The following is an 18,517-nucleotide window of genomic DNA, read 5'->3' on the forward strand; positions in this document are numbered from 1 at the left end:
TTATAGGGATCCCTGGGTGGCGCAGCGGTTTAGCGCCTGCCTTTGGCCCAGGGCGTGATCCTGGAGACCCGGGATCGAATCCCACGTTGGGCTCCATGGAGCCTGCTTCTCCCTTCTGCCTATGTCTCTGCCTCTCTCTCTCTCTCACTGTGTGCCTATCATAAATAAATAAAATAAAAAAATTTTTTTAATGTTATTTATATATCATCCTCACAATTTTTTAGAAAGTAAATATCTTCAAAGTCTATCTTGTAAGGACACTCAAGAGAAAACCAACATATACAAAGATTTTTGTAATTGGATTACAATTTATAAAATTATTGGATATAAACTATTCATATGTAATTTAATTTTTATTACAGATGATGGATCAAATATGATACATTTTAGTATTCTGTCCTAATTTTCCTAAAATATTAAACTAAAATATAGACAATCATAACTTCCTTTACTAGGTAGAGTGTGTTCCTCATTGCGTATTCTTTCTAGAGAACTGGCTTTTGAGTAGCATTTGGTTATGAGGTTTGGGGATTTAAAAAACTCCATTTATCTTAGGTCCCATCACGAACTGAAGAGTAGCATTCTTATACCATCATTTCGAAGTGACTTCTTATTGCTAACACTAGTTGTTCCATTAGAGTTAGAATTAAAGACTGAGGCAGCTTATTTGAGAAAGCTTAATGTGGTTTTTCACATCCAAAGACTCCTAATTTGCCACTGCAAATATATGGCTAAGTACAGGAGTTATTCATCATTTTGATGCTGCAGCAAAATGAACATTTGTGGCCATGCTATTAAAAGGAAAAGAGGGCATTGTTTAATATCTTTTTCTTTTTCCAGACTTCCAGATACATTAAGATACTAAAAACACACACTCATGCAGCCTTAGAATATTCAGTGATTTATAAGAAAACGTTTCAAGGCTGCATCATGGGAGATAATAAACAATCTATTTATTCAGTCATTGATACAAAAGGAAATTAAGAGTTGTTTATATGTGAGTAAATAAGCATATAGACATTAAATCTAAATTGAAGAGCACTAAACAACTTACCTATATAAATGTTTAATTTCTCTATTTCTTGGAGTAGCAGAAACCTTTATCTTCTTAAAAAGCTTACAGTGGTTAATATATAAAAGAATTGAGGAAAAAAAGAATCAAGGAAACTATACCTTTTGTTGTTATTGTTTTTCAGAATATCTGATCTTTTAAAGAGTACTAACTGTCAAGTGGATGCCAGATATTTATGTTGTCTGGGTTGTAATGTTAAAAAAGTAGTTAGGCTGAAAAGCCAAAAGGAACTAACCCTTTCTGAGCATCCAATGTGAGCCTGACCCTATGCTAAGTGTTCTAAATTCATCCCACTTAATTTGAATTCATCAAAGGAGTGTGAGGAAGGATTTGCTCTTTAGATCCATAGGTCAGAGCTCTTATAGTCGTGAGGAACTAAAATGACTCTGATTATACACACTGACAGAAGCCATAATTTAAATTCTTTTGGTTTTTTTTAAGATTTTATTTTTAAAATAACTTTTTATCAGTCTACCTAAAGTATATAGCCAGTATGATTGCATTATTTTATCTCTTGTATCTGAGTCATGGGCATGAGACCAATTGTGTAATTGACATGAAAGAGTTAAGAGATAATTAATAAAACTATTGTAGTAGGCAGTGATATGTGTGACAGGGAAAAGACTTATAGGTCAGGAATACCTTGCAATTACTTTAATGTAGTGAAGGAGCATATATTAACTATATTTTCTTATTTCTGTATTTTCTGGCATCTGGGGCCTTGCTGACTGGGGAGAGACTACCCCTCACATGACTCCTTCAATTCTTAGATGTAGCAAACAACTTCACAAGGCCACACCTTTGATTTGCAAAGAAACTAATCCAGAGCCCATACCTCTGACTATCTTCTTTACCTCCCATACACCAAGTCAATATTCCCCCTGCCCTAAGTAACTTCAAGGCCAGAAACTGGAAAATTAGGGAACACCCTAACAAGCCAGAGACTGTCAAAATTATTCAAACTACCCAATCCGAGTCAAGCCTGCTAAACTGCTTACCTTGCCTCACTTACTCCTCCCCATGGAGACTACAATAAAGTTTCTGACCAATGACTTCCCCTCATTCCTTTTGCCTCAACAGTGCCTGAGCAATGTTGCTTCCTCATTGGCTCTGCATGCAGGGCATTCCCCCTCCTCCTGGGAACTCTAAGTAAGAAGCCATCTTTATAACGGCAATCATCTCCTGATCTGTTGGCCTTTCCAAAACTGAATAAAAACAAAATGCCAGGCATATTTTAAATCAGAGCAATATTCAGATCATCGTCATTCTAACCAAAATGCCAAGGAATAGGGCAGAAATAAAACCTTTTCATTCTTCCACTGTAGCTCCTTTCAACAGGGAACAGATGAAGACAAGCCAAGAGATCACAGAAAAATTCACAAGAACCATCCCTGGAGTAACCAAGTAACCAGTCGCAAGGACCTTTGAAAGAATACTGGGGACTTCCATACACTTTTATGCAGTTTAGATTGAAGATATCTAAGAGTTATAGAAATATAGTTAATAAAAACTATGTACTTAGAACTTAATGTGTATAAATTTGAACATTTACTAAAGAATTGTAATTTGTGCAAAAGCTCTGGTACTATTAGGCAAGAGATAAATGCAGAACTCAGAAGTACAACACTGAAGAATAACAAAGTAAAATTATGAAAGAAAAGGGAAGGCTCTCTCCTAAAATTTCAAGAAATGCTCACTTATACCACAGGTCCATTATTCTAATGAGGAAGGTTTGGAAAAAATATTAGAACCACACTAAATATGAATTATAGCCTTTCTACATAGTTCTCCTTCCAGCATGGATTTATCCACTTAATTATTCTTTAGTTGTAATGAATTGTTCATGATCTTTTTAAGAATAACCATTTAAACCAATTGTCAGATATAATTATAGCCATTATACTAATGTCCAGCCTAAACATACCAGGTAGGCACTTCCTTCATCCATGTGCCTTAATATAAAATTATTCCATCCAGGTACCAGCAATTTTGTGGTCCTAGTGAAGAGACAAACACAGAAGCAATCTCTTTATTTTATCAATTATCAAAAAATAAGGGTGGGGTGAAGGCTATCTGGGAAGCAATCAAATTAATTATTTAAAATTATTAACAATTCAATTTACTGATTTGACTAGTTCATATATTTATTGGTTCATCCATCAGTCAATATGGAGGGAGTACTATTCTCTACCAAGCCCTCTGCTAACTTCTAGATTAGAATGGTGCACAAACCAAGCATGTTCTTTTGAAGTTCAAAGTCTAGTAAGAGAAGTAGACATCGAAAAAACAACTTCACAGAAACTTAATTTACAATTGTGAGAAGTGCTATAAAGGAAAGGCCTATGAAAGGGGGTAGTTAAGAGAATGTGAGTAGACATAGCTTACATCAGAAATGAACTAATCACCCATATAAGTAATTTGATATCATAGAATTTTTAAAAAGTGTCTGAATTTTGTATCTCATAAGCATATGTTCTGCTTTGTTGAAATATTTTGTTGGAGAAACTCAATTCAGCAGTCCTTTTATCTCTTACTGGTCTTTCATTATGTCAGAGTTTCAAGGTTTAGCTTTTTAAAAGTTTGTCTCAAAACCTAATAGCTTGATCTATAATTTCCCAAGCATTTTATAGGGCAAGAAGATGATATAAATTATTTACTTCGTAAATGCTTTTCTAAGGAATTTTTTTTCCATACCAGCAAGAACATATATTTCAGGAATTATTTTCTGGCCAGTAAAAATTAGTCTCTACCTGGTCATTATATACTACATTCATAACTCATCTACATGAAAGATGTGTTAATATTTCCTTGGTGTGTATTGAGCTTATGTCTCTATATAGGTAACTAATAATCTTAATAATAATCATAATGATAAATTAGCCCATAATTTCACACGTATTTTGAAAGCTCTTATGGTTATATGCCTTTAACCAAAGAAGCATGCATAACATTTATGGAGCCTTTAAGATGTGCACTGAATATCTTTGGATCATATACAGTTTGATACTCAAAGATCTTGTCTTTCATACCAGCAAACTGCCAATAATTCAAGTGTGTCAGTGTGTGTATGTGTGTATAATAGGAAAATTCTCTATAATCACATTTAATGTAATGACATACACTTGATTTCATTACTTCCATCTTATTTCATTTATGCTTATTAGATATTTTCAGCATTTTCTCTCTTTTCAACTCTGAGGTATAGCATTATTGTATCCACCATCAAATAGAATTCTGATTTTGACAGGAATGCACTGGGCTTTTAAAATTTGAGTACAATTTGGCTTTTTCATGTTAAGGAAACAGATTTTTGGAAAACAATGTTTATATGAGAATTTAATGTTAAATTTTATCAAATATACTTGGCACTACATTAAAATAATTAAATTTAATCTTTCTTTTATCTATCAATAAAATGAGTTATGTGTTTCTAATACCATCTGCTTAACCCTGAAATAAAATCTTGGTCATAGCCTGATACACATTTAATAGGCACCAACTTTTCAACTTTATTATTTTATTAGCATTTATACATCTATACTCATGAGAGAATTTGGTTTGCTTCTTGTGTTTTCTCAGGTTTAAGTTTCAAAGAAGTGGCTTCTGAGGCATCTTCATATAAGTTCTGCTGGATGGCACAGATGGTGTTTGCCTGGGAGAATGCAAAGCTGTATTCAACTCCCTCCCAATTCACTTCTTTGGCAAGTTGCTCTTGGGCAATGGACAGACGCATAACCTTATGTAGCAATCCAAACATGAAGGTCACATTAGCTTCCTGAAAAGTTTGACAATTTCTCTCTTTATAGTCTTAAAGAATTTATATAGCATTAGATTTGTTATTTGAGATTTAAATAAAATGTGACTAATCATTTGTATCCAATGCCTTTCATCAAATAATGCTTCTATTACTTTTTATATTTCTTCTATTGCTCAGAATTTTTTTTAAATGTTTTTTTTTAAAGATTTTATTTATTCATGAGAGACACAGAGAGAAAGAGGGGCAGAGACATAGGCAGCAGAGAGAGAAGCAGGCTCCGTGTAGGGAGCCCAATGTGGGACTTGATCCTGGACTCCAGGATCACACCCTGGGCCAAAGGCAGGCGCTCAATCGCTGAGCCCCCCAGGTGTCTCTAAAAACTGTTTTTAATTGAGGAATAACTGACATATAACACTATATCACTTTCAGCTGTACAACATGATTTGATATTTGTCTACATGCAAAATGATAAAAGTAATAAGTCTAATTACTATCACCATACATTATATTTTTTCTAGTGATGAAAACTTCTAAGATTTACTCTTAGAATTTTCAAATATACAAGAGTATTATTAACCAAAATGCTGTATACTACATCCCTATGACTTATTTAATTTAAATGTGAAATTCAATGCCTCTTGACCCCTGTATCCATTACACTCACCCCTTAATACCTGTCCCTCTGGCAAACATCTATCTGTTCCCTGTATCTTTTCTTTTCTTTGTTTTTTATGATCTACATATAAATGAAATCATATGGTATTTATTTTTCTCTGTTTGATATATTTCACTTAACACAATATCCTCAAGGTCCATCCATATTGTCACAAATGGCAAGATCTCATTCTTTTTTAATGTCTCAGTAGTATTCCCTGCAAAGAACACTGGGATATATGTATTTTTTCTAATTAGTGTTTTCATTTTCTTTGGATAAATTCCCAGAAATGGAATTTATGAGTCATATGGTAGTTCTATTAATTTTTCTGAGAACCTCCATATTGTTTAGCATAGTGACTACAACAATATACATTCCCAACAGTGTACAAGGGTTCTCTTTTTCCACATCCTCATCATCCTTGTTATTTCTTATCTTTTTGATAATAGCTATTCTAACCAGTATGAGATGATATCTCATTGTGATTTTATTTCCAGGTATTTTATCCTTTTTGATGAAATTATAAATGAGACTGTTTTCTTAATTTATCTTTCTAATATTTCAATGCTGAATACATAGAAATACAACAAATTTTTGTATACTGATTTTGTACCCTGTAGCTTTAGTAAATTTGCTTATTAGTTCTAGCAGATTTTTGATGGAGTCCTCAGGGTTTTGTATATACAAACTCATGTCCACAAACAGTGATGGTTTTACTTTTTCCTTTCCAATTTGGATGTCTTTTATTTCTTCTTGCCTAATGGCTCTAGCTAGGACTACCGATATTATGTTGAATAAAAGTGGAAAGAGTGGGCATACCTGTATTATTCCTGTTGTTACAGGAAAACTTTTTAGCTTTTCATCACTGAGAATGATGTTAACTATGAGCTTGTCATATATGGCCTTTATTACATTGAAGTACATTTTTTCTATACTCTGTTGAGTTTTTAACATAAACGGTTGTTGATTTTTGTCAAATACTTCTGCATCTATTGAGATGATCATATAATTTTATCCTTCACTTTGTTAATGTGGTACATTGCATTGATTGGTTTGTGGATATCGAACCATCCTTGTATCTCTGGAATAAATCCCACCTGATAATAACGTAAGATTCTTTTAATATATTGTTGAATTCACTTGCTAATATTTTGTTGAGGAATTTTGCACCTATAGTCATTTGAAATATTGGTATCTAGTTCTCTTTTTGGGGGGTGTCTTTTGCTGGTTTGGGTATCAGGGTAATGCTGGCCTCAGGAAATGGCTTTATAAGTATTTCCTCCTTTTCAATTTCTAGAAGAGTCTTACGAGGATAGTATTAAATCTTCATTGAATGTTTGGTAGAATTCACCAGTAAAGGCATCTGGTCCTGGACTTCTATTTGTTGGGAGGTTTTTGATTACTTATTCAATCTCCTTACTAGTAATTGGTCTATTCAGTTTTTCTACTTCTTAATGATTTAGTCTTAGAAGATTGTATGTTTCTAGGAATTTATGTTTCTTCTCGTTTTCCAATTTGTTAGCATATAACAGGTCATAATAGTTTCTTATGATCCTTTGTATTTTTCCTCATCTTTAATTTATTATTTTATTTGAGTACTCTTTTTTTTTTCTTGGTCAATCCAGTTAAATATTTATCAACGTCATTTACCTTTCAAAGGATCAGCTCTTAGTTTGATTTTTTTTCTATTCCCATTTTAATGTCTATTTTATTTATTTCCATTCTGATCTTTACTATTTCTTTCTTTCTACTAATTTTGGGCTTCTATTTCAGACTTTGTTTTAAAGTCTATTTTGTTTGATATAAACTCCTTTCTGGAAGGTACTGATGAACTGTTAAAAGACCAAGGAAGAGCATAAAAATGGCTTCTTTGGTTTATATGTCCTGGGAGAATCTCCATATCCTCTAAATAATGTATGTCAAATCTGGAGTTTATCCCTCAGCCTGAAGCTCCAGGACAATTAAATAGGCCTTTTTCACATGAAGACTCAGAGTGTGTTTGAATTTGCTGTCAACACAGTGCCCTGTGGCGACAGCTTGCCAAGAAATATCTCCAGCTGTTTCAGTCCCATGCAACCCAGAATGCAAACCCTCCTGGCCACTGGAAGAAATAATCAAGGGGAGTCTCCTGTGTGGACTTTGTGTACCACTGGCTTTAGTGAGGCATAGAGAGAGCAGCTGGGAGTAGGGTTTTGGTAAGACTGCTACTCTGCCTCTCTTATTTATCTCAGTGTAGCCCTTTTATCCTTTCTTGCTAAGAAGCTTCCAGCTAGATTTCAGGTCTTTCTCAGAGAACTTTTCCATGTGTACATGTAGATCTGTTCTATCTGTGGGAGGAGGGCAGTTCAGGATCTTACGCCTCCATTTTGGACTACTCCTTTATAGTTTTTTAGAAATTACTTTAGATATAGAAAACTTGCAAGCACAGTACAAAGAACTCCAAAATTTTATACTCAAGATTCACCAAATTCCAGTATTTTGCAGAATTTGCCTTATCGTATTTTTTGTACTATGAGAATAGGTTCCATACATCTAGTTCTTTTATCTTTTACTGCTTTAAGGTGTACTCCTAAAAACAATAATAACTTCTTATGTTACCCCAAAGAATTTAGCAATTTTAGAAAATCTAACACTGATATATTTTCATGTAATCTACAGTCATATTACTTCAATTGCCCCAGATGTTTATAGCATTTTCTTTCTTCTGGTACAGGTGCCAGTCCAGTATCAGATGTTATATTTAGTTAGATGACCCTTTTTGTTTTATTTGTTCTTTGTATTTCATGACACTGACAATTCTGAAGAGTAGGCCAATTACTTTCTAGATCTCTCAATGTGAGTTTTCTGAATTTTTTTCATGATTTTATTTATATTATGCAACTTGGCTAGACGTAAATAATGTCATGTCCTTCTTAGAGCATCACATACAGAGGCACATGATACCCATTGCTCCTAACTAGGGATATTGATTTTGATGACTTCTTGTCTTTCTGTTTTCTCTACTACATAGTTACTGTTTTTCTTTCTTTATGAGTAAATTATTTGTTGGAAGATACTTTGGTACTATATAAAGATATGTTCCTTGTTAAAATTTTCCACCTCCAGGATCTATCAATTATTCTTGCCTAAATTTTATTATTATAATTATAAACTGATGAGGTTTTAAAGTCCATAATTCTTTCTATATTGGGTTATTGTCATTCTGTTGTCATTTTCAAGACTTAAAAAAAAGTGGAATTTTTTATCTGAGCAATATATCACCCTGTCTATACCTTAGCTTCCTCATCTCTAGAATAGTCAAGAATTAGAATTCTTAGGGATTCTATGAAACTGAAACAAGGCAGTATGTAGGTATATTAATACAATGGTTAGTGTATATTGTATGGTTAACATACAATAAATGTTAGTCTCTCTGATTTTTTTCTGTCCAACAGATAGATTCTTATTTACTTTAAAAGCTCCTGTTTCTTTTAATATATAATAAATATTAAAATAAAATAAATGATAATGCCCTAAAAATTATTTCTAGATAAAGATCATCCTGCAAATCATGCAGTTTCATCTCCTTTAAATTAAGCACACGGTTGGGTACCTGCATGGCTCAGTCCATTAAGTCCTGCAAATCATGCAGTTTCATCTCCTTTAAATTAAGCACACGGTTGGGTACCTGCATGGCTCAGTCCATTAGGCTCAGATCATGATCCCAGGATCCTGGGTTTGAGTTCCACATCACACTCCCTCTACCCCTTCCCCCTTTATGTGTTCTCTCTCTCAAATAAATAAAATCTTTTAAAAAATAAATTAAGTACACTGTCAATATAATCATTTATTGAAACTGTAGCTTTGCCTGATACCAATCTTTAGATTTCCCTAATCACTACATGTGGAGTTTCCACAATTCTGTTATTAGAAAAGTCAATACAAAGTTCAGTTGCAGTTTTGGAAATAGATTTTATGTTTTAATTTTAGATGTTTCCTTAATTTCTGTCCTCTTTCTCAAGAAAAACTCAATTACACCATCTCTGGTATTATTTCCATTTTGCTCAATATTTTCTATTATTTTCTTTTCTAAATATAAAACTTCATTTGGGGTAGCCCTTAAGGTCATGGTTGTCAGAAACAGAAGGACTAAAATAAATATGTGGAAAATATTGGTCTCACATACTGCATTAGTCAGCAAACTATAAAAATCCAATAGGGGGTTATAAGGGATACACAAATTTTAAAGGACCCAGAATCATCATTGATATCAAATATCTCTGAGCCCCCTATCAGTTTGCCAGAGGCCCTTTGCTAACAATCACACAATCAGTCAGTATCACACAAATCTTTGAACGTTTACTTTTCCTCTGGTTTTGTGAATGTGAATCATGATAATAATCCTAGGGAAAATAGGTTCTTCCCTCACCTATGTACCATTTTTCCTAAAAGTTACACCATGAGTAATAAATAAATGCAATGTGTTTTCTTCCTAGTAACAAAATATTTCAGGGAATGGCATTAGCAAAATGTCAGTACAAGAATTTCTAACATTGGTTTTTCCCCTCCCCTACAAAAAACATCAATTTGAACAACTATCCACCCATAAGAATACCTTAACAAAAGCTAAGGATTTTAGGTGAGGGATTATAGTACCTCAGTGAAGCAGAGAAATAAAAAAGGAAAGTAGGAAAGAGATTCATATTACTCCCAAGACTTCTCCCCCAGAAACCCTCCCTCTGGAAAAAGTTGCGTGAGGTAAAACGGACTTTACCACATACCTCCAAAACCAATCCACTCCAGCAACAGGCTGGCTCCACAGTCCCAATCCCCTGGTTTACCTAAGTATCAGAATGGTCCCACAGATCTAGACTACAGACCAGCTCTTTTAGACGCATGCTTCTGGCCTGCTCAAGCACCAGACTGACCCCCACAGACCAAATGTGCAGGCTAGCACTATGGCTCCGAGTTTACCCTAACACCCAGGTGGCCTCCTTTGAACCCAGACACAACACTCACTACAATAGTCTCCAACACCTGGTTACACCCTCTGGATCAAGGATCCAGGTCCACCCACCTCAGATTCAAGCATAAGACTTGCCCACCAAAATCCAAAAAACTGCAGCAGCAAGCCCTGCCTCAGACACAAGACAGACCACCTAGAATCTCTGGATGGGCTGACTAATGAGGGGATGTGCCACCTGAAGCCAGTCTGTAAAGAACTAAAAGAGGCACCTACTTCTGTAAATACACAGTAGAGCTCTGCTTTTACAAAATAATCATACAAAAAAAAATCATACAGAAATCAGTGGCATTTCTATATACCAACAATAAACTATTTTAAAAAGAAATTTTAAAAATCCTATTTATAATAGCATCAAAAATACTACATTATTTAGGAATAGATTTAACCGGGATCCCTGGGTGGCGCAGCGGTTTGGCGCCTGCCTTTGGCCCAGGGCGCGATCCTGGAGACCCGGGATCGGATCCCACGTCGGGCTCCCGGTGCATGGAGCCTGCTTCTCCCTCTGCCTGTGTCTCTGCCTCTCTCTCTCTCTCTCTCTGTGACTATCATGAATAAATAAATAAAATCTTTAAAAAAAAAAAAAAAAAAAAAAAAAAAAAAAGGAATAGATTTAACCAAGGGGATGAAAGATCTGTACACTGTACAAGATGTGATAAAAGAAATTAAAGACACAAATAAATGGAAAAATATCCTGTGTTCATGGATTAGAAGAAAGAATATTGTTAAAATGTCCATTCTACCCAAAGTCATCTACAGATTCAATGCAATCCCTATTAAAATTCCAATGGCATTTTTCACAGAAACAACAACAAAAAAAAGTCCTAAAATTTTTCTGGAACCTCAAAAGATCCTAAACAGCCAAAACAATCCCAAGAAAAGTGAAGGGAACTGGAGACATCACACTTTCTAATTCAAACATTATTATAAACCTATAGTAATCAAAAGAGTATGATACTGTCACAAAAAAGACATATGGACCAATGAACAAAATCAAAAGTTCAGAAATAAACTCCCATAAATAGTCAACTGATACTTGGTAAGTGTCAAGAATACTCAAACAGGAAAAGACAATCTCTTTAAGAAATGGTGTTGGAAAAACTAAATAATCACAAGCAAAAGAGTAAAATTGGACCCCAATTTACATCAATCACAAAAATCAACTTGAGGTGGATTAAAGACTTAAACGTAAGACTTAAAATTGTAAAAATACTAGAAGCAAACAGGTAGAAAACTCCTTGACATTAGTCCAAGCAACATTTTTTTCAATGATATGACACCAAAAGCACAAGCAACAAAAGCAAAAACGAACAGAAATACATCAAACTAAAAACCTTCTACACAGCAAAAGAGCAAACAGCAAAATGAAGAAACAACCTAGGCAATGGGAGAAAATACTTGGAAATCAATTATCTAAAATACCTAAGAAACTTAATGGCAAAAAGAATCTGACTAAAATGGGCAAAATATTTGAGCATTTTTCCAAAGATACACAAATGACCAACAGGTACATGAAAAGATGCTCTTTACCATTAATCATGAGGAAAATGCATATCAAAACCATAATGAAAGATCTCATACATTTTAGAATGACTATTATCAAAATGAAAAGAACTAACAAGTGTTGATCAGGTTATGGAAAAAAAAACCCTCATGCACTATGGCTGGGAATGTAAATTGGTGCGGACACTATGGAAACTTGTATGGAGGTTTCTCAAAAAATTAAAAATGAAATAATCTACCAATCCTACTTCTCAATATATATCCAAAGGAAATAAAATCATCTCAAAAAGGTATATACACCCCCATGTTCACTGCGGCATTATTCATAATAGCCAAAACACAGAAACTACCCTAAGAACCTAACAATGATGAATAGATTTTTAAAATAAGGTATACGGGGATTCCTGGGTGGCGCAGCAGTTTGGCGCCTGCCTTTGGCCCAGGGCGCGATCGAATCCCACGTCGGGCTCCCGGTGCATGGAGCCTGCTTCTCCCTCTGCCTATGTCTCTGCCCCTCTCTCTCTCTCTCTCTGTGAATATCATAAATAAATAAAAATTTAAAAAAAAATAAGGTATACGTTCACAGTGGAACATTATTCAGCAATTTAAAAAAAAAAAGGACCGATCGATCGATGTGGTGATCTCGTGCTCTCCTGGGCCGGGCCTAAGCCGCGTCAGACGAGGGACGGGCGTCCACGGCGGATGCGACCGCTCTTCTCGTTCTGCCCGCGGGCCCCTCCCTCCCCGGCTCCTCCGCGCCCGGCCGTCCGGCCGTCGTGGCGGGTGCGCGGGGGCGCGCCGGGGTTGGGGGTGGTGCGGACTCCGGCCCGACCCCGCCCTCCCGCCTTCTTGCCTCGCGGCGCTGGCGGGACGGGGGTCCTCGGACGCGGCGGACACTCTCGCCGGCCTTTCCCGAAGGCCTGGGTCCGTGGCGAGCGGCCCTCCCCTCCTCCGCGGGGAGGGCCGGCCCGACGCCGCGCTGCTCACCGCCCGGCCTGGGCGCGCTTGAGCGCGTTGCGCCCGGCCCTCCGTGGTGCCCCTGGAGCGCTCCAGGTCGCCTCAGGTGCCTGAGGCCGAGCGGTGGCGTCGTTTCCTTCCCCGGCGACTCCCCTCGGGCTGCCGCCGCCGTCGTCGGCGTGTCCGAGGAGCGGGTGGTGGAAGAAGTCGGCAAGGGAGGCGCACCCGTGCCCCTGGCAGGGGCGCGGGCGCCTCGTCTTCCTTTCCCCTCTCCCCTCCTCCCCCCTCGCCGCGCCGGCGGGGGGTGGGTGGTGTGGGGCGGTGTGACTCGGAGGACTTGGCGGGGCGCGTGAGAGCCCGCGGCGGGCCGGGCCAGCGCCGCGGCGCTTGGCCAGCCCGAGGGGCTGCCCCTCTCTCCCGGCACGGGTCGTGTCCCCGTCTCCGTCCCTCTCTCTCGCCCGCCTCGCGGGAGGCGGGGAGCTCTCTCCTCTGGGCGGTGACGTGACCACGCCGTGCGCGGGCGAGGCGGAGGTGGCGTCCTCGAGGGGGCACCGGCCGCGAGCGCTCGGGGTTGCCCTGTGCCTGTCCCTTGCCGGAGACCCGTCCCCCGCCCCGCGAGCCCTGTCGGCCCCGGAGCGCCGCCTGGTGGGGCCCGTTTGGGAGGACGAACGGGTGGGGGCGATGCGCCCTCGGTGACAAAGCCTTCTCTAGCGATCCGAGAGGGTGCCTTGGGGTACCGGAGCCCCCAGCCGCTGCCCCTCCTCTGCGCGTGTAGTGTGGCCAGCGACGCGGGGTTGGACTCCCGTCGCGACGTGTTTGGGCAGAGCGCCGCTCTTTGCCTACCTACCGCGGCCTGCGCCTCCCTCCTCCGAGACGGGGGAGGATCCCGCCGGGCCGGGCCGGCGTCCGGTGTGGGGTGTGTTGCCCGCGTGCGTGTGCGAGTGTGCGCGCGGCCGGGGGGTTGGGGCGGCCCGCCCCCCCCACGCCACTCACCCCGTGTGTGTGCCGCGCGAGCGGCTGGCTGGCTGGCTGTCTGGGCCGCCGCCCGCTCCCGAGCCGAGTCGCCGCCGGCGGTGGCTCGGCGGGCGCGCGTGGGTCGGGCCAGCTCCCGCCTGGGGGCGCCTGCCCGGGTCGTGACTCCGGGTTGGACCGGACGGATGGACGGACGGGCGGATGGACGGACGGAGGTTCGGACGGGCCCCCCGCGGCGGGGGTCGCGCGTGCCTGGGCCCAGGCGGTGTGGGGCCCGGTTTGTGGGGAGGCCTGCCAAGGGTGCTGAGGCCGGCCGGCGTCCCGGGCGTCGCGGGACCGCCCTCGTGCTGGTGGCGGTGGGATCCCGTGGGCGTTTACCCGGTGGCCCGGCTCGCGCCTTCGTTGGCGCGCCCTTCCCGGGACCGGCCCTTCCCCATGCGCCCTCCCGGCCCTCGCCCGCTGTGCGCCTCCTCCCCGTCGCCGCCGACCCGCCCCCCCCGCCCCCCCGCCTGCCCGCGTCCCCCGACCGCACGGTCGCGGGTGCGCCGCGCGTGCCGCGCCCCTAACTCCGCCCTCCGTGGACCGAAACCGGCCTCGCCGCTGTTGGGTGTCTTGCCCGCCCCCTTGGCCGCCGTGGCTCGGTGGGGGGGGGGGGGGCGTCCCCGGGCGAAGTGCTCTCGGTCCTCCGAGGAAGGGGAGGAGGGAGGCGCGCGGGGGGTGTTGGGGCGGGGCGTCGTTGCGCGTGTGCCGGGAGAGCGTTCTCGAGAGAACCGGTCGCGTGAACGGTGGCGGTTGGGGCCCCCGAGCCCCGCGAGGTTGCTTGGGGCCCGCCGTGGGGGCCGGGCCGGCGTCCTCGGGTGCCGCGGGACCGCCCTTGCGCTGGAGGCCTCGGGCGGTGGGACCCCGCGTGCGCCCCTGGGCGCCCGACCTCGGCCTCCCAGGTGCCTTCTGAGGCTTCCCGAAAGCCCCTCGCGGTGGCCCGCGGTCCTCTCCTCCACCGCCCCCGCTTGCCGTTCTCCGGCGCCTGGCTGGCCCCTGGCCGCCGGGGCGTCTCCCGTCCGCGGCCTTTCCCGAAAGTCTGCCCCCGTCCGTCGTCCGTCTTGCCGACCCGGTGCCGCGCTCCCCGGGGCGCCCGGCGCTTCCCGGGCCCGCTGCGGCCTTCCCGCCGCGTCCGCCGCTTGCCCCCGCCCCCCGGCGGTGGCGTTGTGTGGTGACGAGGGGCCGCCGTCGTCTCCCGCCGCCCCCCACCCCCGCCGGCCGCGTCCCCGCCCTGGCGCGCGCGTGCCCCGGGCGTGGGTCGGGTCCCCGGCGGCCGCTCGCCGTTGGCCGTCCGCGGCCCCGCGCGCGTCTCCCGGGTGGCGGGGAGGGGTTCGGGCTCTGGCCCGGCGCCCCACCTCCGGCCCGCGTGAGCGCGTGCTCGGCCCGCTGCCGTCCCCGGCGCGACCGCCGGGCGTCCCCATCCCCCGCCCGCGGGCCGCCGCCGCCATCGGGGCCGTCCGGAGGGGAGGGGGTGGCGGGTGAAGCGCCCTCGTCTCCCCGGGCCGCCGCCGCCGAGGTGTGCGCGCCCCGGTCCGTGGGGCGGGACCGGCCGCTCGGTCGGTCGGTCGGTTAGCGTGGCTCGCCGCCGCCGCCACCGCCTCTGCCGCGTGCGCTCCCCCGCGCCCGGCACGTCCGGCCCACCCGCCGCGAGCCGCGCGGCGCTCGCTCGCTCGCTCCCTCCCTCCCTTCTCCCTCCCTGCCTCCCGGTGGGGGGTGGGGTTGGGGCGGGCGGGCAGGCGCGCGCGCGCGCCCGCGCGGTCTCTGGCTCACCCGCGCTCCTACCTGGTTGATCCTGCCAGTAGCATATGCTTGTCTCAAAGATTAAAGCCATGCATGTGTAAGTACGCACGGCCCGTACAGTGAAACTGCGAATGGCTCATTAAATCAGTTATGGTTCCTTTGGTCGCTCGCTCCTCTCCTACTTGGATAACTGTGGTATTTCTAGAGCTAATACATGCCGACGGGCGCTGACCCCCCTCGCGGGGGGGATGCGTGCATTAATCAGATCAAAACCAATCCGGTCAGCCTCCCTCCGGCCCCGGCCGGGGGGCGGGCGCCGGCGGCTTTGGTGACTCTAGATAACCTCGGGCCGATCGCACGCCCCCCGTGGCGGCGACGACCCATTCGAACGTCTGCCCTATCAACTTTCGATGGTAGTCGCCGTGCCTACCATGGTGACCACGGGTGACGGGGAATCAGGGTTCGATTCCGGAGAGGGAGCCTGAGAAACGGCTACCACATCCAAGGAAGGCAGCAGGCGCGCAAATTACCCACTCCCGACCCAGGGAGGTAGTGACGAAAAATAAAAAAAAATAAAATAAAATAAAAAAATAAAAAAAAAGGAAATCCTACCATTTGCTGCAACAAGAGAACCTAACAATCATGAATATTTATGCCCCTAATGTGGGAGCTGCCAACTATATCAATCAATAACCAGACATACTTAGATAATAATACTAAGACGGGGAGACTTCAACACAGCACCTCTGCAAATGACAGATATTCTAAGCACAACATCTCCAAAGAAACAAGAGCTTTAAATGATACACTGGACCAGATGGATTTCACAGATATTTACAGAACTTTACACCCAAATGCAACTGAATACACATTCTTCTCAGGTGCACTTTCTCCAGAATACACCACATACTGGGTCACAAATCAGGCCTTAATCAATACCAAAAGATTGGGATTCTCCCCTGCATATCTTCAGACCATAATGCTTTGAAACTTGAACTCAATCACAAGAAGAAATTTGGAAGAAACTCAAACACGTGGAGGTTAAGGAGCATCCTGTTAAAAGATGAAGGGTCAACCAAGAAATCAGAGAAGAATTAAAAAGCTTCATGGAAACTAATGAAAATGAAGATACAACCATTCAAAATCTTTGGGATACAGCAAAAGCAGTCCTAAGAGGGAAATACATCGCAATATAAGAATCCCTCAAAAACTTGGGAAAAACTCAAATACACAAGCTAACCTCACACCTAAAGGAACTGAGAAGGGCAGCAAATAAAACCTACACCAAGCAGAAGAGAGTTAATAAAGATTCGAGCAGAACTCAATGAAATAGAGATCAGAAGAACTGTAGAACAGATCAACAAAACCAGGAGTTGGGTCTTTGAAAGAATTAATAAGATAGATAAACCATTAGCCAGTCTTATTAAAAACAAAAGAGAAAGACTCTAATTAATAAAATCATGAATGAAAAAGGAAAGATCGCTATCAATACCAAGGAAATACAAACGACTTTAAACACATATGATGGGCAGCTATATGTCAATAAATTAGGCAATCTAGAAGAAATGGATGCATTTCTGGAAAACCACAAACTATCAAAACTGGGACAGGAAGAATAGAAAACCTTAACAGGCCAATAACCAGGGAGGAAATTGAAGCAGTCATCAAAAACCTCCCAAGACACAAATGTTCAGGGCTAGATGGCTTCCCAGGGGAATTCTATCAAACGTTTAAAGAAGAAACCATACCTATTCTACTAAACCTGTTTGGAAAGATAGAAAGAGATGGAGTACTTCCAAACTCATTCTATAAGGCCAGCATCACCTTAATTCCAAAACCAGACAAAGACCCCACCAAAAAGGAGAATTATAGACCAATATCCCTGATGAACATGGATGCAAAAATTCTCAACAAGATACTAGCCAATAGGATCCAACAGTACATTAAGAAGATTCACCATGACCAAGTGGGATTTATCCCCAGGTTGCAAGGCTGGTTCAATACTCATAAAGCAATCAATGTGATTGATCATATCAACAAGAGAAAAAAACAAGAACCATATGATCCGCTCAATAGATGCAGAGAAAGCATTTGACAAAATACAGCATCCATTCCTGATCAAAACTCTTCAGAGTGTAGGGATAGAGGGAACATTCCTCAACATCTTAAAAGCCACCTACGAAAAGCCCACAGCAAATATCATTCTTAATGGGGAAGCACTGGGAGCCTTTACCCTAAGATCAGGAACAAGACAGGGATGTCCACTCTCACCACTGCTGTTCAACATAGTACTGGAAGTCCTAGCCTCAGCAATCAGGCAACAAAAAGAAATAAAAGGCATTCAAATTGGCAAAGAAGAAGTCAAACCCTCCCTCTTTGCAGATGACATGATACTATACATAGAAAACCCAAGAGACTCCACCCCAAGATTGCTAGAACTCATATAGCAATTCGGCAGTGCAGCAGGATACAAAATGAACGCCCAAAAACCAGTGGCATTTCTATACACTAACAATGAGACTGAAGAAAGAGAAATTAAGGAGTCAATCCCATTTACAATTGCACCCAAAAGCATAAGATAAGTAGAAATACACCTAACCAAAGAGGTAAAGGATCTATACTAAAAACTACAGAACACTTAGGAAAAAAACTGAGGAAAGCACAAAGAGATGGAAAAATATTCCATGCTCATGGATTGGAAGAATTAATATTGTGAAAATGTCAATGTTACCCAGGGCAATTTACACATTTAATGCAATTCCTATCCAAATATCATGGACTTTCTTCAGAGAGTTGGAACAAATCATCTTAAGATTTGTG

General features: G+C 42.9%; 1 protein-coding gene and 1 long non-coding RNA gene across 2 annotated transcripts in view; one reads left to right on the forward strand and one right to left on the reverse strand.

The window, feature by feature from the left end:
• Positions 1 to 4,892, forward strand: part of LOC112644500 (uncharacterized) — a 62,873-nt gene extending 57,981 nt beyond the window's left edge. The window contains exon 3 of the long non-coding RNA XR_003126431.3: positions 4,652 to 4,892. This is a non-coding gene — a long non-coding RNA (uncharacterized LOC112644500). The remainder of the gene's footprint in view (positions 1 to 4,651) is intronic.
• A 7,761-nt stretch (positions 4,893 to 12,653) lies between these two features.
• LOC112643478 (collagen alpha-1(I) chain-like) lies at positions 12,654 to 15,405 on the reverse strand. The gene is made up of 2 exons (XM_049096402.1): positions 14,297 to 15,405; positions 12,654 to 14,265 (listed from the first exon to the last, which is right to left on the reverse strand). Exons 1-2 carry the CDS (start codon positions 15,403 to 15,405, stop codon positions 12,654 to 12,656), a joined length of 2,721 nt encoding a protein of 906 aa, XP_048952359.1.
• Positions 15,406 to 18,517: the final 3,112 nt, after the last annotated feature.

The sequence above is a fragment of the Canis lupus genome, chromosome 1, assembly GCF_003254725.2.
Source record: "Canis lupus dingo isolate Sandy chromosome 1, ASM325472v2, whole genome shotgun sequence".
Lineage (NCBI taxonomy): Eukaryota > Metazoa > Chordata > Mammalia > Carnivora > Canidae > Canis > Canis lupus.

Coding starts and splice junctions, on each gene's coding strand:
- LOC112643478 (XM_049096402.1), bottom strand. CDS start 15,405: ATGGCGGCGGCGGCCCGCGGGCGGGGGATGGGGACGCCCGGCGGTCGC. Junction 14,266..14,296: donor GGCGCGAGCCGGGCCACCGG/GTAAACGCCCAC, acceptor CACCGCCACCAG/CACGAGGGCGGTCCCGCGAC.